The sequence below is a fragment of the Telopea speciosissima genome, chromosome 4 (assembly GCF_018873765.1).
Source record: "Telopea speciosissima isolate NSW1024214 ecotype Mountain lineage chromosome 4, Tspe_v1, whole genome shotgun sequence".
NCBI lineage: Eukaryota > Viridiplantae > Streptophyta > Magnoliopsida > Proteales > Proteaceae > Telopea > Telopea speciosissima.
Genome location: NC_057919.1, coordinates 50,430,752 through 50,458,055, shown reverse-complemented (window position 1 = coordinate 50,458,055; position 27,304 = coordinate 50,430,752). Strand labels below are relative to the sequence as shown.

Below are 27,304 nucleotides of genomic sequence, written 5' to 3'. Positions count from 1 at the left end.
TAACTCTTCATATATACAAGCCTATTAAACACTGCTCAAAATGCTTTGCAGAAAGAGAGTACCCACAACATACTGCAATATTGATGTGAAACATCAAAAGGATTGGTACAAGAGAGAAATTAATCCATTAATCCATATAAGATCTCTTCCAAGTTCAGTTCAGTAAAGCAAACAGGATCAAATTATGATTACATAGACCAAGATAAAATCAAATCACCTCATCTAGACCTGTCATAAATCGTCCTAAGCATCAGTTCACCCTCTCCATTGACCTCAAGATCATTATAAAAACTTGAGGCCAAATCAAGGAAGATTCAGAGTATTCAGAGAACCAGCTGATGTTCCAAGCATCTCAAGATCTTCACGAGCATGACCAGCCCATGCATCTACGTAGGATCAATTCAATTGTAGTTGAGATACTCTTCAGCATTCCCAGTTAATCAAAAACAGATTAAAGTTCATCATGGCTCTGGATTTGTTCCATGTTCAATAAATCTAGTTTGTGTTGAAGTTCCTGTTGCATTCATCATTTTCTTATTCCCATTAGAAGATTCAGCATATCGAATTGGGTGATTCTGCAGATTATACAGTAAGTACCTTTAACTTCTCCTCCAAGCAAAGAGCAGGTGTTGACAACAATGCTACATACCTGCCATTTTCAACGAAAGTGGGACAAGAAATGAGTCAGTGAAACAAGAGTTGAGCATCCCAATGGAAGTTTAGTACTTGTAGAGGGAGAGGAAGGTTCTTACTCGCAACGACTAGGTTCATCTACATCCGTTAGCTCATTCTTCAAACCACACCTAAGTTTTACCTGTAAAGCATCCATGCTGAGTATTGTGTGATCACTAAATGGCAGTCCAGCAACAGATCACTTTCTGCTTTCAGCCCTGGGTGTCATCAGGGCTTCCATTTGCAATAATGAGAACAATTATGCATGGGTTGTTTTCCTTAATCTAGTAGTAACACAAACGACTATGAATTTTCTTGGGGGATGGGGGGAGGGGAGGAAAGAGGAACAAAAAGGCCAACATTTTCATCAACCACAATCATTTTGTTACACTTGGTGTGTTTTTCCATGAAAAATTATAAAGATGTTCCATGTCTGGAGGGAATGCAGCAGATGGACCCTCATATGAATAATAGATTTGGGATTCTATGGACTGCCACTAATCCAACAAAATTCATGGAAGAGCTGGGGGAACATAATCCCCTGTACCTTTAAACTTCTGCCAGGCCCATTCCAGCATCTATCGCCATTTGAAAATATCATGGCCCTAAATGAGTCCTCAAATTTATCCCAGTTCCTGCTTACAAAAATGGATAAAATATTTAGCAGGTAATGCTCTGATAAGAAAGTATAACATATAAATAAAAATAAATTCAGCTCAAATAAAGATGTCAAAATAGATGAGTGGCAAGACTAGGAAGGATAGAACTAGAAATGAATATTTGAGGGAACCTACAGTCGAACCAATGGGGAAATTCATTTGGCATAGCTCAGACATGCACGAGAAGGACCAGTGAGGATTGAGGAGTGACATGGTGCATAGAAGATATGTTAGGCCTCTCCCCAACTGTGGAGAAGGAATCCCACCAACAGGCCCTGGAGTCCCACCAGGCCAATATTGCCTCCCACAGCATCATTAGACTGCTTCTCACAGATTAAACATGGCACACAAGGTTAGAATAATTGTTCAAACTTGTGGGGATGATGATCCTCTCGTCTTTATTTATAACTTCAAAGAATCCAACAAAATCGGAACCCCCCCCATGCATGGAAGGAGGAATCCCTTGCAACTCAAGTTTTCTTCAAAAATAGGAACTCCTCTAGAAATAAACAAATAGAAACTAAGGGGGCAGTACTTGTGACACCTGTCCAGCCATATAGAAGCAATGAAATAAAAGGAAAAACAACTTAAATAAACCCCACGCATGTACTGAAAATGGACTAAATCCAAGCCTGAACTGTCAGTTCAGTTTTAAAACAAACACTTGTCCAAAACTTGGACCAAATGTGCTGAACTGTATGGGATTTCAGGTTTGGATACTAGACAGGTTCCTCCTCCTGCTGCGTGTATTTCTGAGTGAACCTTGGATCTGCATCACTAAACAATATCATTGTAGCCATCACATATAAGTAAAATTTGTCATTTCGATAGGTACGGACTGGTGAAGTTGAGGGTGGCTTTTCTTGGTTGAGTGATTTTCATTGATCGCTTTATATTCGATCTGTGTTATTCTCCTCCATGATTGCTGTGTTTCTCTTTTAATTATATCAGGCACAAGCTCTGTTGTGGTTGTTCTTCAATCACTTGCAGACTTTATCCTTCCCTTCTATAATTCAAAATTCTGTTTTGAGGGTTTTCTCTACAAAATTCCCATGGGCACATTACCCGGAGGGTTATATTAGGATTTCTGATTCCTGCCTGGATCACTGCGGTGAACCTTTTCAACAAACCAGGTCTGCAAATAAACCAAAGAAAACCAACCAGTTCAATTATTCCTACAGTTATTCAGAATGAACCTGCAGTAGACCTGGTCAAACCATGAACAACCCTTCTGCGGGTCAATATCCTGTCCGATTAGTAGCAGAAATATGGGTCGGTCCACCAACCAGAGAGTGGTACATGTGGCACATGCAAGTCCCCAGGCCAATCCTTAGAAGGATTGCATAAGATATCTCCACCAAAAATACTTGATTGTTTAAGTGACCTACAGTATAGATTTGGGCAAAATGTATTCTTTAGGTAGACAAAAGAAAGGCAGAAAGGAATATATTTATTGAATCAGTGAAATCACTCCTCTGGTCAAATTCTAGGATAAAGGAATGATCGTATTAGAGCTGATTTGGGAGTAGCTCCGATACATGATAAGCTACAAGAAAGCATGGAAGAAGAACTCGACCGAAACCTGTCGAAACCACCGAGTTAACTTGGTTTCACAGGTTTTCGAGACGAGTTGAAGGGTGATTTTAAAAATCCCGGGTTTCGACCAGTTTCGACCGAGATGTTGGTAATTTCACAAGTTTCGACACTTATGCCCATCGAAACTTGGGGAAACCTGGCACGAAACCAGTATAGATACTTAAGTATGCCAATAACCAGGACAGACGCTTATTTATGCCTAATATCATTTAAGTAAATGTTTTTGTATTTGTATTTCAAATATTTTTGTATTTATATTTCATTTACTTAAGATATTATTCATAAATAAGCAAATAACCCATCCAATTTGAATCCAATAAAAATAGTTAAAAAATCAAATTTCAAAAGGAAAAAAAGTCAACCTCCTAGTTCAAGAACAAAACTGGATTTTCGGTGGTAGGTGCAATTTTCAACTTTCTTATGCTGGAGATTTTCTCAAACACAAAAATTCCATAAATCTTAATATGGTAAAACATTGCTAAAACCCAAAAGTGCGGTAAAATATTCATTTATTTAGATGTCCAAAAAATATTTTCATTCAGAGAGATTTTGACAGCATTTGCACACACCAAATTAAGTTTAACTGGCACATAACTCCTTGAATATAGACTAGATTTAAGCAATCTTGGACTTGTTGGAAACCTGTCAAAACAAAGCTTTCTAACAAATCCAAGATTGCTTAAATCTGATTTATATTGAAAGTGTTATGTTCCGGTCAAACCTTATTCGATACCATGTCCAAGAACAATATACAGTATCAAACTTGGATCAAAACCACAAGTATTATTTTTAGTCTTCTCTATGTGAAACTAATGCATGGATTGGATTTAAAATGTCAAAAATAGGCAGCACAACAAGAGTCAAGGCAAAAAAACAACTTCTGGGCCTCGAAACCAAAGTTCAAGTTAGCCCGGAGAAAGTTCTAGGTTTCGACCAAGATATGGTCGAAACCGAGACGAACTCGGTTTCTGGCTGATCGAAACCCGAGTTTTAGAACCTTGCAAGAAAGTCATTTGAGGTGGCATGGCCATGTTCAACGGAGGCCTTTGGATGCTCCAGTACAGAGGAACGATTTGATTCAGATTGAAGGAACTAAAAGAGCTAGTGGCAGACCTAAAATGACCCTAGGAGAAATGGTGAGAAAAGACTTGCATAGCTTAGGCCTTATATCAAGTATGACCTCGAATAGAGCTGACTGGAGAGCAAGGATCCATGTAGCCGACCACATTTAGTTGTTGTTGTTTGTTGATCTCCTAGGTCACAAAATCAATAATGGCTTTCTCAACCCTAGAAAGAACTTTATTTCCTTGTTAATTCAACTTATCAACCCTAGAAACAAATTAAAGTCATAAGACTTACCCCAGTCTAGTTGTACTGTGGCCTTCCACTTGGGAAGCGTGTTTATATGGACATACTTTGTAGACATACCTGACAGCAAGTATTTCCAAATGTCATAAACCATCAGAAAAAAAAAAATACCAAGTATAATTGAAATGCATATCCAAATTGAACACAAGATGAAAATAGGAAAGTTTATGTACTTGCTCTCTTTGTTCTCAAAACAACGGTCATAAAACGAATAAAATTCCTTCTCTGGCCCTGAAAGTTAGTACTAATAGATCAGCAAGTGAGCATAAGCCAAACCAACAGAAAGGCACTTAAGCAGTTGATTTGCATGTGAAATAACACCACAGTATAGAAAAAGGAAACTCATTCTGGAACAAGCTTACCAAAATCATGTTTTAGTTTTTCACTCAATTTTGTTATCGTTGACTCTAGTTTAGACAGCTTTGAACTAGAACCTTCATATTCCTTCCGTATACGAGCAGCCTCTGTGAAATTCAACGTGCAAAAAATAACACATGTATATGCACTTATTTTCCACGTCAAGTGATGCAAAATTTATCATTTAAATATACCTGATTTATCCACTGGAGTCTGAAATAAGTTAACTGCTTGCAAAATGTTCCGAACAGTATGCTGTATCTTATCCAACCAAGAAGGATTACTTGCAGTTATATCTAAACATGATTCAAGATCAGTTAAAAAAATTGATTTAATTTAGCCAAATAGAAAAGGCAAAGTTGCAGGAGTGAACATCAAAAACTGCATTAAGGAAATAAAATGTCATGTTGGTAAAAGACCTGAAAAGTCTGTCTGGTCTTCTGAGTCAGATCTGTATGAGGCACTAGAATCATCATGCTCTTTATATCTCAACTCGTCATCATCCATGTTTTCATTTTCCATGTCATCATCATCGTACTTTTCGCTCTCTCCATCAGTTTCAGAATCATAGCTATCATAGTCCTCACCATGTTTGCTCTCTAGAGACACTTCAGCACCTTCATGGTCTTCCTTTGCAGCACCAGATTCATTGCTTTGCTCTGCGGTGTTTTCTCCCGTCCAGCGAGAAGCAACAAGGCGACCCAACTCCTCCTTCGATAACTCATTGGAACTGTCAAACCCATGTTTCTCCTGAAAATACACTAGCATCAAATTTAGAATAATAAGAAATAGGCCAATTGTTGTTAAAGTGTGTGTCGACTTGGGGGTCCATTGAGGTCTATAAACCTTGTAGTGTAGGATCATGTCTAAGTTAGATTTGTTTATATTTATATTTATCTTTCCTATTGCAATTAAACTTAGGCTTGCTAAGTAGAGTTCTATTTGGATTCTAGATTGTGATAGGTCTTATTTCAGCATATACAAATAAGAGTGGCTGGCGATAGTTTCATCTTTCTATCGCACAGCTTTCCTCCATCTTCTTCCTCTTGATTCTGCTTCTGGTTTCTGGGTTATCTAGTTCTGATTCAATCACATGAAATCAGAGCTCTTTAATCATTATTAGCATCTTCTCCACCAAGGTTCTGATTGATGGTACATAGATACTTCTCCCCAGGTCTGCAGCCCCCTTTGCTGCAATGGAAACCTAGTTCTACATCAATGAACAACTAGGTTAATCTTTGGTTATCATATCTACAGGGTTTATGGAGTTTTATCTACAAGAGTTGATCTCCACTTGTTAGGGCTGTTGCCCCTCTGTTTTTCTGGTTTTTCATCGTGGCAGCATGAAGATCTATTGGAATCATCTTCAACCAGAAACTTTCCCTAATTCCTTTTAGGGTTTTATTCATACTACTACACAGTACACTCAACTCTGATCTGGAGTTACTCAGAGTCACTTATTGTTTGCAATCAAGGTCTCCAATCTATGGTGTGGTACCCTGTCTTTGGGTATATTTCTCAGAACCGATGTTACTTATCGGTTGAGATCTGACCAGCAGATCTATTTAATATTTTAGGGGCTTGTTCCCCTCTCTTGAAGGTTACTCGACATTGATTTGGAGTCCATCAGACTCCCGGATATTCCTTAATTGCAAATCACCCAATTCTGGGTTTGTCTACATCAGATTTTGACTTATTAGAAGCAATGTTTTTAAAACCGGAAATTGAACCCGAGCCGAACCTCTCGAAAACGCTAACGGCTCTCTAAGCCGTCGGTTCGCCAGCACTACAACACCGTCTCAGGCAGCGGCGGCTACAGCCCAGCCCCCAAGTAGGTATACCCCTCCCTTCTCCTCCCTCGACAACTCCTCCGACCCCTCCCCCTTTCGATTGTCTCTTCTTCCCATGAACTATCTCCTAATCTCTTCGCCTCCTCCCTCGATATCTCTCTCTCCCCCCGATATCTCTCCTTTCCCCCTTTGATTTCTCTCGTTCTCTCTTTCTATCATGACCTCATTGCACACCTCGATTCCTCTCCCACAACACTCTCTGCCATAGCGCGGAATCCCTGCTTACCCCACCCAGTGAACCCAAGCCCTCGAAGCCCTTTCGTTACATCTCTACTCCCTCGATCTATCTCCCCCAACCTCCCTGCCCTCTCACGACTCTCTCTCTCTCTCTCCACTCTCTTGACCCCACAATCCTCTCTAACGATCCCCTAACCCCCCCCCCCCCCCCGACTTTCACTCTCTCTCTCTCTCTCTCTCTCTGATATCTATCCCCTACAATCCCCAACCCAGATTTCCTCTACTCCCTTCCTTGAGTTCATACTTGTAGAGTTTTCGTGGTGGAGTTGCCATTATACACTATTCTTCTGGAAACAAGTGCTGTTGGAGTCATCCCACATCCTCATACCCTGCAGTACCTTGTTTTGAAGTTCTGTTGCAGCTGCATTCTACCCATCAGTATCTTTCAATCGACTCAAAAGAGCCTGGTGAGGTTTTGAAGAGTCCTTCCATTGTTAGAGATCACCCATCGACCAGAAGGTAGGGCCCATCTGAGTTGAACAATGATTTCTTCTCTTCTCCTATACCCTTTCCTCTCTACTCTCTCCCGACCTCTCCCACACCACCAGACTTGCCACCCTCCCCTTACTCATCACACCACCCTTGAGACCCTACCCCAGCACCGACTCTCGACCTTCTTCAACCCAGCAGCCCCCAGCACTGACTCTCAACCTATCCATACCCCCAGCCCTGGCTCCCCTAGACCTGCTGCTATCACATAACTCTGGTACGGACCGTGCAGATCCACATCACGCCGCTGCTTTGGGACCTGATACCCCTGTTCTAATACGTCTTCCCTGGTACTGACAGGAGTTGGAGCCCTAAGGATAGTGAGGGATATCTCTTCTACTACCTCTTTTATCTCCTCAGTAGTTCAGCATAGTAGCTTCTTTTATTTGTCTGCTTGATACCAACATAGTAGCTTTATTTATATACCTGTTCACTTTGCTTTGTTTATCTGTTGGATAACAAGGTAGACTGTTTTCTCTACCATTGTGCTATGCTCGACTGGTTATTTTCTGTGTTTGTATACTGCTTGCAGCTAGCTATCTCTTTATTACGTGATTGGAATCTAGAATTGGATTACTGTTAATAGTAAAATTCTAATGCTGCAAGATAGCTGATTCAAACAGACTCTCTATTTGGATAGATTAGTCCCTTCGATTAATTATTATTACCTGTGCGGCTGATCTCGTTTGTTGTTGATTTATTTCCTAAGATCCTCTTTTGTCCAGTTTGTTAGTGAATCCAGCTTTGCATTTGTTTGGTCTGATCTGCTATAGCCTCCACAGCATTTTATATTTGCCCTGTTGTACTACATGCCCTCATATTGACGTTAATCTGAACTACTTGTTTGCTTTAGCATCATTATTATCATTATTTGATTAGTTTTAAGCACCACGTTATCATACCTGCGCCTTGCCTTCCTTGATTATGCACCTTTTGTTACCTTTTGAGAGTGTCTTTTAGTGCGCTACGTGTGTCATCCCCTTTCTACCCGTTATATTTTGTCTCTTATTGAAGCCAGATGTTTCTGTGTTTGGCCTGACATGCTGTAACTTTGATAGCATTCTAATATATGCCTTGTGATATTACATGCCCCCTCATTTTGACGCTATTCTGAACTTTTGTTACCGTATCATTCACTATTTGTGTAGTTTAAGCATTGCTTTTCCATCTATGTGCCTTGCTCTGCTTGTTTATACTTCTTTATATACATCTTTTTTATACACCTTTTTATACATGCTTTAAGTGTGTCCTATCCTTTCTACTCTTCGTATTATACTCCTATAATGTATTTACCTAGTTGCTTATAGTGGTGCGTCAGGTCGGCAGCCGGCACTCTAATTTACCCGTCATTCATTCTTGCATGGATCCTTTTATGTTGTGAATTCCTTTCTCTTGATCTCATGTCTTTCCGTCCCCTTCCTATTAGGGCATCCCTAATGAGGTGATCTTCTGATCTAGATGCTGCCCTTCATCAAACCTCATTCATCAATGTTCTAAAAAACACTTGAGATCGATAGCTGCTGATTTCCTCTTCTGCGATTTTTTGGATTTCTCCTCTTCCTAGAGATTGAGCCTCTATTACCCTGAGGATTGTTTTTACCTCTTGGAGATCCATATTAGCAACCTTGGACAGCAACTATCAAAGGTCTACACCAACAATTGAAGACAATTCCCTAAATCGATCTCTCTTTCAGGGTTTTTCAACCCGACTCCAATCTATTTTTAGGGTTACAGGTTTCAGAACTTGCTGATTTTTGGAGGGTGTGTTTCTTCAACCTCAAAGAGCACTCGACATCAATATCAGCCACTTTCAGATTTTTTTAAGACCCCTAATCCCAATCGATCTCCTCTTTCAGGGTTTTTTTCAAAACCCTGAGCCTTATAGATTTTTGGGATTAGGGCTGTTTGCTACTGCTATTTTCTTCAAGCAAGTTGTTGCTGCCAAGAGGGTTACTAGACCTGATATCCAGCTTCTACTTCTGATTTTTCTGCCAAGGTTTTACCATCATCATGCCAGACTCTGATGTTAGCACGGCTACTTCTGGAGGAGATGCTCAGTCCAGGACCGAATTCCTCCCTTATGCTGCTGCCATTAAACTTGATGGCACCAATTATCTAATGTGGGCCAGATCTCTCTCTTTGACTGTGGCTGGAAGAGGACTCAGTGGCCATCTTAATGGCACCTCTAAACAGCCCACTGAAGAGGGCCCCCTTCAAGCTCGATGGAATGCTAATGATGCCATGGTTATGTCCTTTGTTCTGAACTCCATGCAACAAGAACTCTCCAGTCAGTACCTTCTCCACGAAACAGCCACACAGATATGGGCTGCTGCCAAGGAAACTTATGGACAATTGGGGAATAATGCACAAGTTTATGACATCCAGAAGACACTCCATACCACTACTCAGAAGGAGTTGTCAGTTGCCAAATACTATGCTGTCCTCAAGAGCCTATGGCAACAATTGGATCACTATGCTCGATTTCAGCCCTCTACAGCTGCCGACATTACTGCCTATAGCAAGTACCTGGACCAGTTTCGAGTTTATGATTTTTTGGCTGGTCTTAATGCTGAATATGATCCAATTCGTGTGCAAGTTCTTGGTAGGGTCCCTTTCCCAACATTGGAGCAGGCTTTTTCTTATGTTCACACTGAAGAGACACGTCGGGCTGCAACGATGTTGACTCCTACAGTTAAGAGATCAGCCCTACAAGCTGCTGGTTCCAAATCTTCTACTACTTCTGAGAGTAGTGCTTCTACTGCTGCTGCCCCTACAAAAGAGCCTATCAAGTGTGACCATTGCAACATCCATATCACACTAAGGCTCAGAGTTGGAAATTACATGGGAAGCCCGCTGATTTTGAGACCAAACGTAGTCGTGGTAAACCTAAAAGCAAGGCTAATCACACTGAAAGTGTAACTACAACCCCCACTGCTGAACCAGTTTTCTCCCAGGAAGAATTTCAGGCTCTCAGGCGTATGTTACAAACTTCCACTGCCTCTACTACATCTACTACCAGTTATTCCACACCATCAGGTTCTCATTTTGCCCGTTCAGGTATTTCCTTTGCTGGTCATTGTGCATCGGTTGTCTCCACTCCATGGATCATAGACTCCGATGCCACTGATCACATGCCAGGTTCTTCTAGCCTTTTTCATACCTATTCCCCTACTTCTGGCAAGGACAAGGTTAAAATAGCTGATGGATCCCTCTCATCTATTTCCGGGAAAGGATCCATTAGCTGTTCCCCTTCTCTTACCTTGTCTTTTGTGTTACATATTCCCAATTTCACTACTAACCTTCTATCCATTAGTAGTATTACAAAAAATCTAAATTGTAAAGTGACCTTTTTTCCAACTCATTGTGTCTTTCAGGATCTGGACTCGGGGAAGACGATTGGATCAGGTAAAGTGCATGGTGGATTGTACCTGCTTGATGGTGACCCTCTTGTTACACAGGCTTTACCTTCTCAGCTATGTCAGCCTGCATGTTCTCCTCTGAAGTACACCAATGGCATTCTAGACTAGGATACCCCCCCCTTAGGAACTCTATCTCATTTATTTCCAGCATTAATAAAAAATTGTAATAATGAAGATTTTTCTTGTGAGCATAGGTGGTATGTCACTTTTATAGATTGTTATTCCAGATTCACTTGGGTCTACCTCCTGCACACCAAAAATGAAGTTTTTTCCTGTTTTCAACATTTTCACAAGATGGTCCAGACCCCATTCAATGCCGCTCTCCAGGTCTTGAGAAGTGACAATGGGATAGAGTATATGGAAGGTCAATTCCAAAGATACTTTGCTGCCCATGGGATCTTACATCAAACCAGCTGTGTTGATACTCCAGCCCAAAATGGTGTGGCTGAGAGGAAAAACCGCCATCTCTTGGAGGTGGCTAGAGCACTTGTGTTTGCTCGCAATGTTCCTTCTTTTTATTGGGGAGATGCTGTTCTCACTGCAGCCTATTTGATTAATAGGCTGCCCAATCAGGTTCTTGACTCCAAGTCCCCTGTCGAGCTCTTACTTGGCTCTTCTTCTTTTATTGTTCCCCCTAGGGTGTTTGGCTGCGTTTATTATGCCAAGGATACTACGTCCCCTGGTAAACTTGAACCCCGTAGTCTCCGCTGCATTTTCTTAGGGTACTCTGCCACCCAAAAGGGGTACAAGTGCTATTATCCTCCTGCCAGACGTACATTGGACAGTATGGATGTTGTTTTTCATGAGACTGTTTCTTATTATTTGTCCCCACCTCTTAAGGGGGAGAGTGTTAGTGAAGATGTGCTGACCATTGAACCTCCCCTCCAGTCTGTATACAATGAGTCTGTTCCTGTTCCTCCTACTCCTAGTCCTCCCTCTGGCTCAGGGGGAGAGGTTCCTATACAGGAGGAGACCATCACAGATGATGTTGCTAACATTCCTATTCAGGGGGAGCAAACTTTTGTCCTGACTCCAGTCCAGAAAACCATTAGTGACTTTCAGAGGAGGATTAATGAATCTAATGTGCAGACTTATACAAGGAAACAAAAGCAACTTCAATCCACTGTTGCACCAGTACCGATTCAATGGCCGAACCTAGTTCCAGAACCTGCCTATCCACCTAGTAATGTTTCTTCTCCTGATTTACCTATTGCTCTTCGCAAAGGTGTCAGGGCTTGCACTAAGCATCCTATATCCCATGTTGTTTCTTATGACTCCCTTTCTCCATCCTTTCGTGCTTTTGTTTCTTCTCTTTCTTCTGTTTGTATTCCTAACAATTGGCAGGAAGCTCTATCAGATGGAAAGCAGAAGGCAACAATGATGGAGGCAATGGAAGCCCTGAAAAAAAATAACACATCGGAGCTTCTGGTTCTTCCACCTGGAAAGAGAACTGTTGGATGTAAGTGGGTGTTTGTAGTGAAACAGAAAGGTGGATGGCACTCTGGATAGGTACAAGGCACGACTCGTGGCAAAGGGGCTCACTCAAACATACGGCATTGATTACCAGGAGACCTTTGCCCCTATTGCAAAGCTGAATATTGTTCGAGTTTTGCTATCATGTGTAGTCAATCTTGGATGGGAATTGCAACAGTTGGATGTGAAGAATGCTTTCCTAAATGGAGAACTGGATGAGGTGTGTATGGACATTCCACCAGGGTTCTCTTATGACAAAAACCAAGGTAAAGTGTGTCAATTAAAGCGTGCACTTTATGGGCTGAAGCAATCACCTCGAGCATGGTTTGGCCGGTTCCACAAAGCCATGGTTTGTATGGGCTATAAGTAGAGTAATGTTGATCACACACTCTTTATAAAGAGGGTTGGTGGAAAACTCACTGTTCTTATAGTCTACGTTGATGACATAGAGGTTACTGGCAATGATGGTGATGAGATCAGCCAGTTGAAGACCATTCTTGGGCAGGAGTTTGAGATTAAAGATCTAGGAAAACTACGGTACTTTTTTGGGATTGAAGTTGCCAGATCCTCTAAAGGCATCTTTCTCTCCCAAAGGAAGTATGTCCTAGATTTATTGGCTGAAACTGGTTTGTTAAGATGTCACCCTTCAGATACTCCTATGGATGTTACTGTTCGTCTCAAGGACAAAAGAGGGTGAACCTGTTGATAAAGGCCGGTACCAAAGACTAGTGGGGAAGTTGATTTATCTCTCACACATACGTCTTGATATTGTTGTTGTTGTGAATACTGTGAGTCAATTTATGCATGATCCCTACTCTTCTCATATGGAGGTTGTTCTTCGTATCCTTCACTACCGACGTCGGCCTACGGGAAAAGGCATTCTCCTGTCTCTTCATGGTCACCTACAGATAGAGGCATACACCGATGTTGATTGGGCTGGTTCTACAATTGCAAGTCTATCTCTGGGTATTGTTCTTTTGTAGGTGGCAATCTTGTCACTTGGCGTAGCAAGAAGCAGAATGTGGTTGCTCGTTCTAGTGCCGAAGCAGAATTTCGTGCTATGGCACAAGGCATTTGTGAGTTACTTTGGCTCAAAGGCTTGCTACAAGATCTTAATGTTCCTATTCGTCTTCCTGTGATGTTGTATTGTGACAACAAGGCTGCAATCAGCATTGCACATAACCCGGTACAGCATGATCGCACCGAGCATGTTGAAGTGGATAGGCATTTCATCAAGGAGAAATTGGAAGAAAGGCTGATTTGTATTCCCTTTGAGAAGTCTGCTGATCGGCTTGCTGATATTTTCACCAAGGGATTATCTGGAAAGCTATTTCATCCTAATTTAGTCAAGTTGGGCATGATTGATATTTTTGCTCCAACTTGAGGGGGAGTGTTGAATAATGTAAACCAGAATACCGTGGGGGTATTCTGGTCTTTTTACTGCTTTATTTTTTATGTTTATGTACTGCCTAGTTAAGTTGGCTATAGCTAGAGGTATTTTTGTCTCTATGATGTAATCTTCCATATTATAAATATATGGCTAGGTTGATCATTTCAGTCATTCAAGCATTCTCTCATATTTTGTTTTGTTAACAATCATATTAGAGCTGATTTGGGAGTAGCTCCGATACATAACAAGCTACGAGAAAGTCGTTTGACGTGGCATGGCCATGTTCAACAGAGGCCTTTAGATGCTCCAGTACGTAGTAGTGACTTGATTCAGATTGAAGGAACCATAAGAGCCAGGGGCAGACCTAAAATGACCTTAGGAGAAATGGTGAGGAAAGACATGCATAGCTTAGGCCTTGTATCACGAATGATCACAAATAGAACTGATTGGAGGGCAAGGATCGTAAGAGTGATTTGATTCAGATTGAAGGAACTAAAAGAGCCAAGGGCAGACCTAAAATGACCTTAGGAGAAGTGGTGAGGAAAGACATGCATAGCTTAGGCCTTGTATCAAGTATGACCTCGAATAGAGCTAATTGCGGGGTAAGGATCCATGTAGCCGACCCCATTTAGTTGGGATAAGGCTGAGAAGTTGTTGTTAAACACATTCCATAACAGAACATTGAAAGCACAAGTTCAAGGTAGAAATCCTCCGAACAATTGGTCATGTTCTGTCTTTCAACTTGTTCTTTTTTTCTTTTCTTTTTTGGATGAATAAAAAAACTCATTAACAAAGGAAGGAGAAAAAGGGGGGGGGAGGAGAGAACAAATACGCTCAAGCCAATTACAAGACCCTGCGAGGGCCAGCAAAGGGGAAGGGGAAGGGCCCCAAACTACCACAACACACTAAAAAAAGGAAAGCCTGATCATGACAAGGCAACCAGATCCAATCTCGATGGGAGCACGCAATCCCGGAGTAGAGAGACCCAAGGTGCCACGGCAAAGGGCATGATCTCTGATAGCCTTGCTTAGGGGCAAAATCTAGTCATTGCTTGTCAAGGAGTAGGCTATGTGCCGCTTCTTAGAATAAGGAGGGGAGCTAGTGGCACGCTGATGGTAAACACGAAGGGATGGGTGGGGGCAATAGGGGGTTGGAGGGAATTGGAAAGAGAGAGAAGGGCCTTGGGCTAGGATGCAGGTCTAGGGTCAAGAGAGATGGCCTCATGGGCCAACAGGGGTATTAGAATAGGTTGGTGGGCCGAGCAGATGGGCTGGCCCCAAAAACAAGAGCTGAAGAGGGGATGGGCAGAGAAGGAAAAGAGACAGTAGGGGGCCCACCCTAGGGTTAACGGTAGGGAGAGGTAAGAGGGGGGAAGGGAGGGTTGGGGGGTTAAAGAGGAAATAACCCTCGTAGACGCATTCGAAGGGTCGACTGGTAGAGAGGGGGCATAGGGGTCGTCAGAGGCCCAAAAGAGGTGACAAGGGTCGTCAGAAGCCCAGAGGAGGGCAGCAGAGGATGGAGACTAATCGATTGCAAAGTGGCAAGCTCGGCAGGGATCATCCAACGAGGAGTCGAGCGCAGCAGGGGAGTTGAGGAGAGAGATGGGGGTCCAACCACTCGAGGTGACAAGGAGGGGTACATCGATGATTCCCTTGCAACAGGAAGAACCGATTAAAAGTGACTAGATTGGGGACCAAGGGGAGGAAGGGTGGTAGGCCTTGAGCCTCATGCAACCTCGGGACCAGAGCTCAAGACAGGTAGAGAGGAGCAGGCTGATGACGACTCTTTCGACGACCACACACAAGGGAGTGACATTGGTCAGCCAAAGGAAGGGAGGTGGGGGAGCAAGATAAAGAGTATGGGGTTGAATATTGGTGGCAGAGGCGGAGGCAATGGGAATGAGGGTACCACCAATCGGAACAAGCAAGGAAAGATGAACTTCAGTTGTTTCAGCCGTGGGAGACGTTGTAGGGTGTTCATCAGGGGCTAGGGCTTTGGGGAGGCAATGGTTGGAGTTGTGCCCAAAGATTTTGCACACAACACAATGCAATGGTTTCCAGTCGTAGAAGACGTCTTGCTCAAACGTGAAACCCTCCCATCAGAGATAGTGATAGAGGCAAGCAGGGGGTCATCAGCTGGTATGTCCACACAGATACACGCAAAGGTGAGACGATCTTTCTTTTTGGTTCTATCGTCTGAATAGAGTGGGATGCCCAAAACCAACCCAACATGGTTGAGGCCTTCAGAGCACCAGAAGTGTAACGGTAGCCCTGGTAATGAGATCCAAAGGGAAATCGATGTGAGATCAACCTGCGAATTTGCAGACGGCGATCCCAGTGCCTGAGGACGATCAGTTTGTGGCCGACCTGCCAAGGACCATCTTCAAGGATGCGTAGCTTGTCTCATCCCTCAAAGAATTTGAAAATGAAGAATCTAGTATCTAACAAGTATCCATTTTCCCTTGAGTTCTCCATTGCTTAGAGAGAGAAGTCTTCACAATATTGAATGGTGGTCGACTTCCGATCAAGTGACTGACCAAGGAGTTAGACCGAAGGATAGCTTCATTGGGTAGGAGTTCAAAAGGGCAGTTAGCGATTTTTTAGTTTCCGCTAATGGAGGGTGGAACAAAATGGAGCTGAAGACCCTCACAAGGGATCGCCTGGGACTGACTGAAAAGGTCAGACCAAGTCCTCCCATCGAGGGAAGGGGGGGAGACTGCAGGTGCATCAAGGTGGAGGGATAGAGGGGGATTTGAAGGAGATGGAGGGGGAGGAGGGAGATAGTTGGGAGTCGGGGTTCCTGGGCAGTGGAGACACCACCGCAGGGAGACCTCCCACCATCAAGTCATCAATCGAGAGTCACTGATTATTAAATAGAGTTGGAACGAAAAAAAGTCACTATTTTTTCATACATTAAACAATGCAATAATCATCTTACATTTGACTAGTGGATAGAGTTCACCATTGAGGAAGTACTAACACTATTCTTCCTATTTCATCTCAGGTGTTACATCATCTGTTGTATTAACTACAGGATACATGAATCAGTTTCTTGCTTAATAGAACGTGAGAGAGAGAACCGCAACTTTCCACCTTGTTTTCTTTTTTCCAGAAATTGTTGTGAACAACTAAATCATGCATAGAAATAAGAAGAGGAAGAGGAACTTGGAGGGAGAAAAATCAACAAAAAATCAAGTTGTAGAACAACAATAAAGAGGAAAACAAAAGGGAATGGGAAAAGGAAAAATAAAAGAAAATGAAGCTGGAAACTAAGAAGCAACATTTTAATATTAAATATAGCTCAAAGAAGAAACGAAAAGAGAGAACATCAAAGAAAGAGTGGGAAGAGGGTAATAGACAAGCAGTATGAAGATCTTAAGCTGGAATACAAGGGGTTTGGAAATGACCATAGGAGAAGTGGTGAGGAAGGACATGCATAGTCTAGGTCTTGTACCAACTATGACCTCGGATAGAGCTCTTGGGAGGCAAGGATCCACGCAGCTGACCCCATTTAGCTGAGATTCTCCTGACGTGTTGGGCTGTGCCTCTTTCCTGTTATTATATTTCACCTTTCATATTGCATTTTTATTTTTCTATTTAATTCCATCTTTCATTTGTTATTTTCCATTTTTCATTTCTCTTCTCTTTCCCCATCCCTCTTTTCCCATATTTTCTTTCCCGTTTATTGTTAGAACTCAGTTTTTCTTACTTTGTTTTGTTTGGATCCATGTAGCCGACCCCATTAAGTTGGGATAAGGCTAAGTTTGTTGTTGTTGTTGTATAAGGCGTTGGACAAGTTACAGAAAAAAAAAAGAATGATTAGGCAGTGGATCATAAAAGCAAACTTAGATGTGGTTCTGATTATAGAATCAAAATTGGAACCTTTAATATACGATGGGCAAGAAGTATCTGGATGCATAGAGATATCAAATGGGCAGTTTTACAATCTTATGGAGCTTCAATAGTTATGGACACTGGATTTGTTTGGATGCTTGGATGAGCTTCTAGAGCATATTCAACAACACCGAAAATCAAGAATACAAATGAAGATTTTGTGTGGTGTACCGGCACTGTATAGTCCAAATGTCCATCAGAAAGAGCCGGCCTTTGGAATGAATTGGACAGCATTCATAAGCAGTGGAAATTTTCCTTGGTGTCTGGGTCAAGATTTTAATGTCACAAGATTCTTGAAAGAAAAAAGAGGGGCAAGTAGAATCACAAGAAGCTTGAAGGACTTTACACCAAAAAAATATCAACTTCAGTTGGTCAAATATGCAAAGCAGTCCAATTTGCACCAGAATTCACAAATTGGTCTCCAATTCTGTGGAGGAACATTACCCTGACATGATACAGATGGCCCTCCCTATATCTGTATCAGATCATAACCCTATCGTGTTGAATTCCAGAAAAGACTCAAGGATCAATCCCATTCAGGTCTGAGAACATGTGGACTCTTCATCCTAGTTTCAAGAGTCTAGTGGAAGAATGGTGTGCAGAGGAGGTGTAGGGAGATCAGGAAGGTTTCAAAGCAATTTCTTGAAGGCAGATTGGAAAAAAAAAAAAAAGTGGACTAAGGAAGTATTTGGACTGACACAGGAAACAATAAAGGCTTCTAGGTGCACTCTAGGCAACAAGCATTACACTGATGATAGTCTTTCTGCCTACATAGGTATGAATAGCATTAAAAATGAAAGGACAAGACTTGTGGTGCTCTCCTCATATGTGATTACAAAGAATTCTTAGTACGTATAAACCCTGTGATCGAGGAAATATCACAAGAAGAAATGATGCTAATAGACAATTTTTTAAATAAAACTGTGAAAATCAGAATCTGATGCAACTACTAAAGTTATAATTGAAATAAGGCAAAAGAGAGAAAAATAAAGCATCTAAATCAACCATGTTAACTGTATTAGAACAATATGGAAAGAAGGCACACAATACCTGTTTTACTGCTGTATCAGGAGAAGCCCCACCAGTGGCATCATGACCAGCTTCAGATACAGGAAATTCTGCATTCTTATCCTCTGCTCTGTGCTATATCAATGTAGGAATCAAAAGAATTCAATACAATTACAAATATGCTGAGGTTGGATTTTCAAGCTATAAAAGGAGAAAGCAGTAGCAAGTCACTTATTAACAAAAACAAAAAAGTAGCAACAAACACAACTTAAATGAAATTGTTATCATAAGTTTATAACATTCTTACCTGTTCTATTCCTTGATTTGCAGATTCAACAACAGCATAGCCTTATCCCAACTAAATGGGGTCGGCCACATGGATCTTTGCTATCCAATCAGCTCTATTCGAAGTCATACATGATACAAGGGTTAAGCTAAGCACGTCTTTTCTCACCACTTCCCCTATGGTTATTTTAGGCCTGCCCCTGCCTTTTTTGGTTCCCTCAATCTGAATCAAGTCACTTCTCCATACTAGGCAATCCGAAGGGCTCCATTGAACATGGTCATGCCACCTCCAACAACTCTCTCTAAGCTTATCATGGATCAGAGCTACTCCCAACCCAGTTCTAATATGGTCATTCCTTACTTTATCCTTCCTAGTTTTCCAATACATCCATCTCAACATCCTCATCTCCGCTACGGTTAGTTTATTAATCTGAGACTTCTTAACAGCCCAGCATTCTGTATCATACATCATAGCTGATGCAGATTCATCACCGAAAAAGGCTTGTTTTATTAGGAATAAGTCTAGGGTTGGGTTATATACATGTTGGGCCTTTGATCCCATGGGTTTTCTATGTAATAGGCCACCTTTATGGGCCTAAAATATAGGTAATTGGGTTGCATACGGAATTCCTTAGTTTATTTTTATGTAATTAGTGGACATGTGATCACTTAAGTGATCATGTGACTATTTAAGTTGGGCTGGATAAGGACTCTATAAGTGCAACCATGTTTTAAGTTTATTTTCTTTGTTATTGCATTTTCCTAGTCAGTTTAGGTTACCTAATAGGTTAAGGATTGAGTTAGGCCTTTCCTTTTTAGTGTAGGAGTGTATTCTTAGTCTTTTATATAAGGTTGTAAGGGGGTCAAGTATTGAACACGAAACCCGAAACCCTAACCCTAACCTTGCTACCGATTCTAATTAAAAGGCCTAGACTTGCTAAACTTAACAAGACCTTCACTGGAAGACTCCATCACATCAACTTGACCTAACCCTAATTTGACCAAAATACCTACTTTTGACCTACCCGAATTACCCATTTAAGAACAGATACTGGTTATTGGTTTCTAGTTCTAGTTGGTCTCCTACCAATCTTGAACTACATTAAGTGCATAATTGTCAAAGCGTAGCCTAGGCGCCGCCTAGTCGTTGGGGCGGGTTTTTAAGGGCTGGACGGTCACCCGCCTTTCACTAACTCTCTAAGGCGGGCACCTTGGGACGCCTAAACTCCTTGTGTGGAAATTTTTTAAAAAGTCAAAAATTTAATGCTTCTTTAAACATTTTTATTGGAAAGTGTATATAATTTCAATACAGTGTCATGTATACAAACGTTAATAAGGTATTACTAAAAATCAAATTGATACCCATTTTAGTATTTTAATCGGTTGTGTACATTATTAAGTTGAGGTCAAGCCTTGGTGCAATGGTAAGGTTGCTCCATTGTAACCAAGTGGTCACGGGTTCAAGTCTAGAAACAGCCTCTTTGCGAAAGCAGGGGTAAGTTTGCGTACATTATGACCCTCCCCAGACCCCGCAGTGGCGGGAACCTCGTGCGCTGGGTACGCCTTTTTGTGTACACTATTAAGTTACACTGTATAACACTCTATCATACATTTTTATTAACCCACAAAGGGCATCGAAGATGAAGCTGAAGAGAAAGAAGAACTTGAAGAGGAACTCGATGGAGCTCGACCCTTCTGCAACTGATGAAGATGCTACTGCTACAGACACAGATGCCGCTGCCGGGTAGGTTCTTTCAGGTAAGTTTCTTCCTCCGGCTTCTTCTTTTTCTTCCTCTTGTGCTTCTCCTCCTGTTTCTGGTTTTTTTTTCCGGCCTCCTCCTCTTCTTCTGTTTCTGGCTTCTATTTTTCGTTTCTTTTTTTTCTTCTTCTTCCCACCTTCTCCTCTAGTTTATCCTTTTTTTTTCCTTCTTCCAGCGTCCTCCTCTTCTTCTCCTTTTTCTGGTTCCTGGTTTCTTTTGTTTTCTTTCTTTTTTTTTGGGGTAAATTATACGTCACCCCCTGGTTTTCAAACGAAACTCAGATCACCCCCTGGTTTTTGAAAAAACTCAAATCACCCCTTGGTTTAGACCCCAATATGACAAATTAGTCCCTACCATTAGTTTTATGCTGTTAAGTGATGATGTCAGCCAGTTAAATAAATTTAAATCCCTAAACTACCCTTGATCAATGTTGAAGATGAAAGAAGGGTAGTATTGTAAATTTAATTCTAATGTTTTAATACAAGGGAATAATAATCCTTTTACACTTATAACTAACAGCAGAGTAACACCTTTACTGTAGAGGGGGTGATTTGAGTTTTTTCGAAAACCAGGGGGTGATGTGTAATTTACCCTTTTTTTTTTCTCTTCTAATGCTTCTTCGGATGCTTGAGTGGCTCCATCTGATGGCACCCCAACACTCCTCCCTGAAACCCTCTCTACTCCATCTCCTCCTTGAAACCCTCTCTTTCCCTGTATTTTTTTTTTTCTTTTTATTCTTCTCATTCTTCTTCCCTTCTCTGTTCTGTGTTGTCTTCTTATTTTTTTTTCATTTTTCTCCTCTTCCTTCTTCCTTCTTCTTCTCATCTCCTACTTGTTCTTTTAATAAACAGAATATAAAAGTGAAGAGAAGGTGAAGTGAAACTGTGATACTGCTGCCCTGCTTCAAGGTGAAACCGTGATTCTGCAGTGCTGCCTTAAGTTTTTTTTGTTTTCTGATTCATAAATCATTGTAGAGCTGTTTTTGTTAATCTGTTATTGCTCATCACTTCATCTCTTTTTTTATATTCTGTTAGGAGTGTTAGTGATGTAGACCAAAACATGAAGAAGAAGAGGCCAAAACACTATTCACGTACTGTTCACGTGAACAGTATCACAGCCCCTTATTTTTGGCTTGGTGAGAATATTCCTTGGAAATTGTGGGGGCAGATTAGTCTTTTAAGTATTAGTTATTCAAGTCCGTAAGTGGAGCAATTTTGTCATTCTTCTAAAGCTAATAAGTTGAACTGATGGGGACCACAAGCTGGAGATTTCGGCTGCAACAATTAAGTCATCCAAGTGGGTCCCACAAGGAGATTTGAAGACTTGAGAAGATTTAGAAGATTTTATTATGTTTCTATTTTTATTTCAGTCCTAGTTGGAGTAGTTTCAAATTCTTAAGATTTGAGTCAATAAGTTCGTTTCTATTTCTGTCTTTTCTTGGGAAGCAAGTATTGTTTCTATTTATTTTTAAGGCTGATATAGCCATCCCCACAATTTGATTATGATCAATGAAAATTTTGTTTTGCTTTGCTGCAAGTGTGATTTCTTCTCAAGTTGAGTGATTGACTTGAAGGGCTGAAGGAGCCTGGCTGAGAGAGCCTAATCCATCTATCCCCCATCTTCTCTGCCTCTCCCTCAATCTCTGAGTGCTGCTATGATATTGTGACTGCTCCATCCATTGAGAAGATCACTCGAGTGCTACTGCTGCTGCTCCAGTGTTGTTGCTGCTGCTGTTCTTCAGTACGTAGGATCGAACCACCTTATTGCTGGCCTGTTGCTGCTCCTGCTCCCAGCCCCAATTGAACCACCATATCTTGAAGACCTGCACTCTGTCTCCAGCAGGATTTTGAGAACTGAGTCACACCTACAAGGGGACTACTCGATCCCAGTTTGAGCCCATTCTGTGGGCTGGTTTGTTCTGCAGCCTTAACCTTCTAATTTTGAAGTTTACCTTCTAATTTGGTAACCAATCTTTATCTCTGTATCTGGCCATTAGAATCAGTACCAATTTGGAGCCAAGGATCCTCTTACCAACCCCTACACTCGATCCAAGTTTGATTCCCATCCCTGCAGAGAATTAGTTTATAATTGGGAGTTGCTGTCATATCTTCCAGCTCAATCATCAGAATCAATTGAAACTCTCAGCAGTGCTTTCCCTCCATTCAAGCTTCAATCGATCCAAGTTTGGTTGCATTCCCATGGCTGGTTTGGTTTGAAACCCTAACCTTCTAAATCTGCCTTTGTTTCTAATCCTGATTTGCTACCTTTATTGATGATCTACTGCATTTATTATCGATCATATTGTAGAGTGGTCCTTAGCTGAACCTCGTCTACATTAGTTAGTACTTAGCATGTATATTACTATGTTAGTATACTAAATGGTTTAGTGGTATCAGAGCCATGGATGAACATGGTCAGCCCTTGCAGCTTGCAGCACCTGATCCTATGGCAAAGATTCTTGAGATGATACAATAGATGAATGAAAGAATGCAACAACTTCAAGAAAGTCAAACTACTCCAGTAAGGGACAGCAACATACCAATGGAAGAGGACATATACCAATTACAATCCCAAGTTCACTGACCTCATAGAAGGAACAGAGAAGATAGACTATTGGGAACAGTCTAGACCTGCAGAGGCGTTCGAGTTGAAGGAATATGATGGCAGCCATGATCCACAGATATTTTATGATTGGTTAGCTGCTTTAGATGATTATTTTGATTGGTATGATTTGCCTGAGTCTAGAAAAATGAGACTAGTGCGTACTAAACTAGTGGGTTCCGCCCATGAATGGTGGAGAACTCATGAGAATGATCTTGAATACCCTGGTAGAGCACCCGTTACATGGACAAAGATGAAGCAAGAATTGAGTGACAAATATCTACGATGGGCATTCAAAGCTCGACGGCAAGGTCAATTAAAGTCTCCTCGACAAAATTATTACCAAAAGGCCTTCAAAGCCAAAGACAACTTGAAGCCTCCTTAAATGAATTTTAGTTTACAAATTGAAGTCACACCATCAAAGGAAGCATTTAAAAAAACAGGAGCTTGAAGATGTAGATAAAGATGAAGTGATCACAGTGCTTGAAACCTCAAAGACGGAAGGTCAACAGGTAGAAGAAATTACTAAAAAGGTCTACATTGAAGAGATCAAACTAGACCAAGCCGAAACAGTGGAAGATGAAGTGATGGTCGATAATACTCCACAAGAAATCATCAACATTCAAGATGTTGTTCTTGAAGAGGTGGAGCGTGTGCCTCAAGTATTCGATGAGAAGGTTACCAACGTTGAGGACTCTATGAATACAACATTCGCAATTGATATTAATTCAGAAGTCAAGCACATAGAGTTTGTTATGCCACCATGGTTCTCTAAAGAGAAAGCTCCACAACTTGAAGACTTTATTCCTAATGTTTCTGCATCACCAGAGTTTTGTTTGGAAATGGTCAAAGTTGTTATTCAGATGTTGTTTCCCTCTCATCACTGCAAAATTCAAGGACGAATTTTTTCATGCTGGAGGGAGTTGATGCAAATTCATCACCGAAATAGGATTGTTTTATTAGGAATAGCTCTAGGGTTGGGTTATATACACGTTGGGCCTTTGATCCCATGGGTTTTCTAAGTAATAGGCCGCTTTTATGGGCCAAAATATGGGTGATTAGGTTGCATACCAAAATATGGGTGATTAGGTTGCATACGGGATTCCTTAGTTTTATTTTTATGTAATTAGTGGTCACGTGATCACTTCAGTGATCATGTAACTTGGTTAAGTGGTCATGTAAATATTTAAGTTGGTCGGATTAGGACTCATAAACATGTGAATATTTCCTTTGTTATTTCACTTTCCTAGTAAGTTTAGGTTACCTTTTTAGTGTATGAGTCTATTTTTGAGTATTTTATATAAGGTTGTAAGGGGGGGGCAAGTACTGAACACAAATTTTGACATTAATGAAAAGCTATTTGCTGCTCTTCTTCTCCAATGAAGATTTTTGTCTTGTGTTTGATCAAGGCTGGTGGGATTGGTGTTTGATCCAATCGGCACCTTGCGGTGTGAAGCCCAGGTGGTTCTTTTGAAGCTCTCATTCAAGTTTAAATTCAAGTTCTGATTTTTATTCAAGCTTTACAATCAAGCAAGGTGCTGCCAAGGAATTCTGCAACTAAAGTAAGTTTGAATCATCACCAACCCCTACCAATCTTCTTCTAACCTTCCATACACCCAAATCCTAAGAGTCGCCCTTTTGTTTTCAATTTTCCCAATACCTAAATTCTACCCAGACCAAACCAGCCAGCCAAATCACACCAAACTTTGATTGAATTCTCCCCTCATACTAGGGAAAGCTCGAATACTCGATCCAATTTGCTCCCTCATCTGACCATCATAAGCCCTAAAAATCTAACCATGACAAGACCCTCTCAAATTACCAACCTTGAGCTGCACAAATTATATAAGGAGCTCGTTGAAAGTCAACACCAGACTGAAGCGAGAATTGAGACCAGATTCCAGGAGCATTCAGCAGCCATAGCAGTGCTCAATTTCAAGATGGACTTACTTTTAGAGAGCCTAAATATCAATAAGAGAGACCAAGCAAGACAATCTTCACCAGCTCCTTAGTTTAGTACTTTACGGATTGCAAATACACCTCCGAGACAGCAACCCGAGCCAATTATTCTCCAGGACGTCACATGACAGGTCTCAGACAAGAATTATGGCATCAAGGTTGAGGTTCCCAAGTTCGACAGAGAGAAGGAATCCAAAGATTTCCTTGACTGGCTGACAAAAATCGAGAGGATTTTTTCCTACAAATACTTCCCAGAAGATAAGAAGTACGAGTTCATCCTCACCAAGTTTACTGGTTATGCTTGCTCATGGTGAGATAGTATGCTATAGTTGAGGTTCATCAGGCAACTCGGACCTGTCACTACTTGGGAGCCTATAAAGCAAATATTGAATGAGAAATTTGTTCCTCCTAATTACAAGAAAGTGCTCTCACACAAACTGTTCAACGTCCATCAGGGCAATAAAGATGTGGATACTAACACCATGGAGTTTCATAAGTTGTCCTCAAGATGCAGACTTCAAGAGAGAGACCAAGAGCGGGTATTGAGGTACATTAGTGGGCTGAACACTGAGATCCGGTTAGAGTTGCTAATGGGGATTTCCGATCAGTCAACATGGCAGCTACATAGACCAAGACCGCTGAACAAAAGTAAAGTCACTTGAAAGAGACCATCAAGAGCTCTTCAGTTTACAAATCTCCACCCAGAATTGAAGAAAAGAAAGTTGAGCCCAGCAAACCTGACACAACGAAAAGTTGCTCCATTGCAATCTAGTGATCGTGGGTTCGAGTCGGGAAACAACCTCTCTGAGAAGCAAGGGGGTAAGGCTGCATACATTATGACCCTCCCCAGACACCGCAGTGGCAGGAGCCTCGTGCACTAGGTACTTCCTTTTTAAAGTTGAGCCCAACAAAGTTGGGGAAAAGAGGTCAGAAATCTCCAAGGGCAACAAGTGGTTAAAGAACATTGTGTGTCGCAGTTGTGGCAAGAAAGGTCAGTTTGTCAGCAAGCGTCCCAACAAGACCCATCCTCTAACTATGGTTGAGAAGCTGATGTCAAATATGAACAAGGATGATGTAGATATTCCTAAGCCTATTCCTTTTGATCCAGATGGTGAGTCAGATGATGGTCATGAGGACGAGGTTAAAGCTAACTCAGCTAGTCTTACTTCATTCGCCAATGGACTAGTAGAGAAGACTCCCCTCTTCCGACAGAAGGTTATTTAATCAGAGTGAGGATTCCACAACAGTGCATACAGTTGTCGACACATGAGCAGAAGCCAAGTTCATTTCCGCAGACTTAGTATGAGGACTTAACCTCCCACAAAAGCAACTGTTCAAGAAAATTTGTGAGAGGTTTTGGGCCTAATGCTAGAGAAGAGGTCAGTGCAATCGTACAAGTTGACATACAGTTTGGGCCGCTTCATTACCAAATGCCTTGCCTAGTCAGCTCCTTAGCACATTGTGACATTCTCTTAGGGCAACCTTGGCAACGAAAGGCTGAAACAAGGAGGGCGAATGTTTCTTATGTTACCTCACGTGTTGACGGATATGCCTCGAGGACAACAGTTCTCCCCTACTGCTATGTGCCAGCCTAACCTCCCCACTCATATAGTTGTGGTCTGATCATCTACCCCGAGATACATGCCACCCCAGCGTTAAGATAACTACAAGGTATATTGGATTGTGACCTAACTCGACGGAGTCGAGTTCTTTTAAGGATGGGAGAGCTAATGCAGTCACATGATGATTAATTAGGGATAGTTTGCATTTACTTACCTTGGGTTATTCTTATAGTCACACTTTAATTTTTATGGGAGTTTTAGATAAGGTTGGAAATCCTTAGGAGATCTGTTTGGGTTGTTCCCTAGTTTGAGAAGAGTCTAATTAGTATTTTCTACTTTGTAAGAAGTTTTATTTTCTATTTATATGCATGTTCTATCGATAGAGTAGACTTGAACATTGAATGAAATTTGAAGTTTACCTCTCACGGTTTGGGAGTTGTGGGTCTACGACTAGGTTGGTTGAATGTCCTGTCTCTTCTCCTGCTCTTTCTTCCTATCCTCCTCATAACTCAGGTACAATCCACCCTCTTTTCTTTTATTTCTTCCTCTTATCATTCTCGCTGCTGTCATATTCTGCCCTACTTCCTTGCTATGATGGTAGTTTGGATTTGGGGAAAATTGTTTCAAACTCAGCTGAATCCTCACATATGAGGCTGAGATTTGGGGGTGTGCTTCTCCTCCCTTGGGCAATTCAAACTATAGGTACTGGTTTCCAAAATCCCCTAT

The 27,304-nt window shown here is 41.4% G+C and overlaps 1 protein-coding gene and 1 long non-coding RNA gene across 2 annotated transcripts; one reads left to right on the top strand and one right to left on the bottom strand.

The window, feature by feature from the left end:
* Positions 1–295: 295 nt before the first annotated feature.
* Positions 296–18,740, bottom strand: LOC122660329 (glucosidase 2 subunit beta-like). Its single transcript, XM_043855585.1, has 11 exons — positions 18,719–18,740; positions 18,454–18,546; positions 5,072–5,402; positions 4,847–4,948; positions 4,658–4,759; positions 4,469–4,526; positions 4,287–4,355; positions 1,220–1,307; positions 753–814; positions 598–649; positions 296–514 (listed from the first exon to the last, which is right to left on the bottom strand). Exons 3-11 carry the CDS (start codon positions 5,172–5,174, stop codon positions 452–454), a joined length of 699 nt encoding a protein of 232 aa, XP_043711520.1. The 5' UTR covers positions 5,175–5,402; positions 18,454–18,546; positions 18,719–18,740; the 3' UTR covers positions 296–451.
* LOC122660330 lies at positions 17,551–24,100 on the top strand. Its single transcript, XR_006332666.1, has 3 exons — positions 17,551–17,565; positions 21,745–21,752; positions 23,721–24,100. It is a non-coding gene; the product is annotated as an uncharacterized LOC122660330 (long non-coding RNA).
* The last annotated feature ends 3,204 nt before the right edge of the window (positions 24,101–27,304 follow it).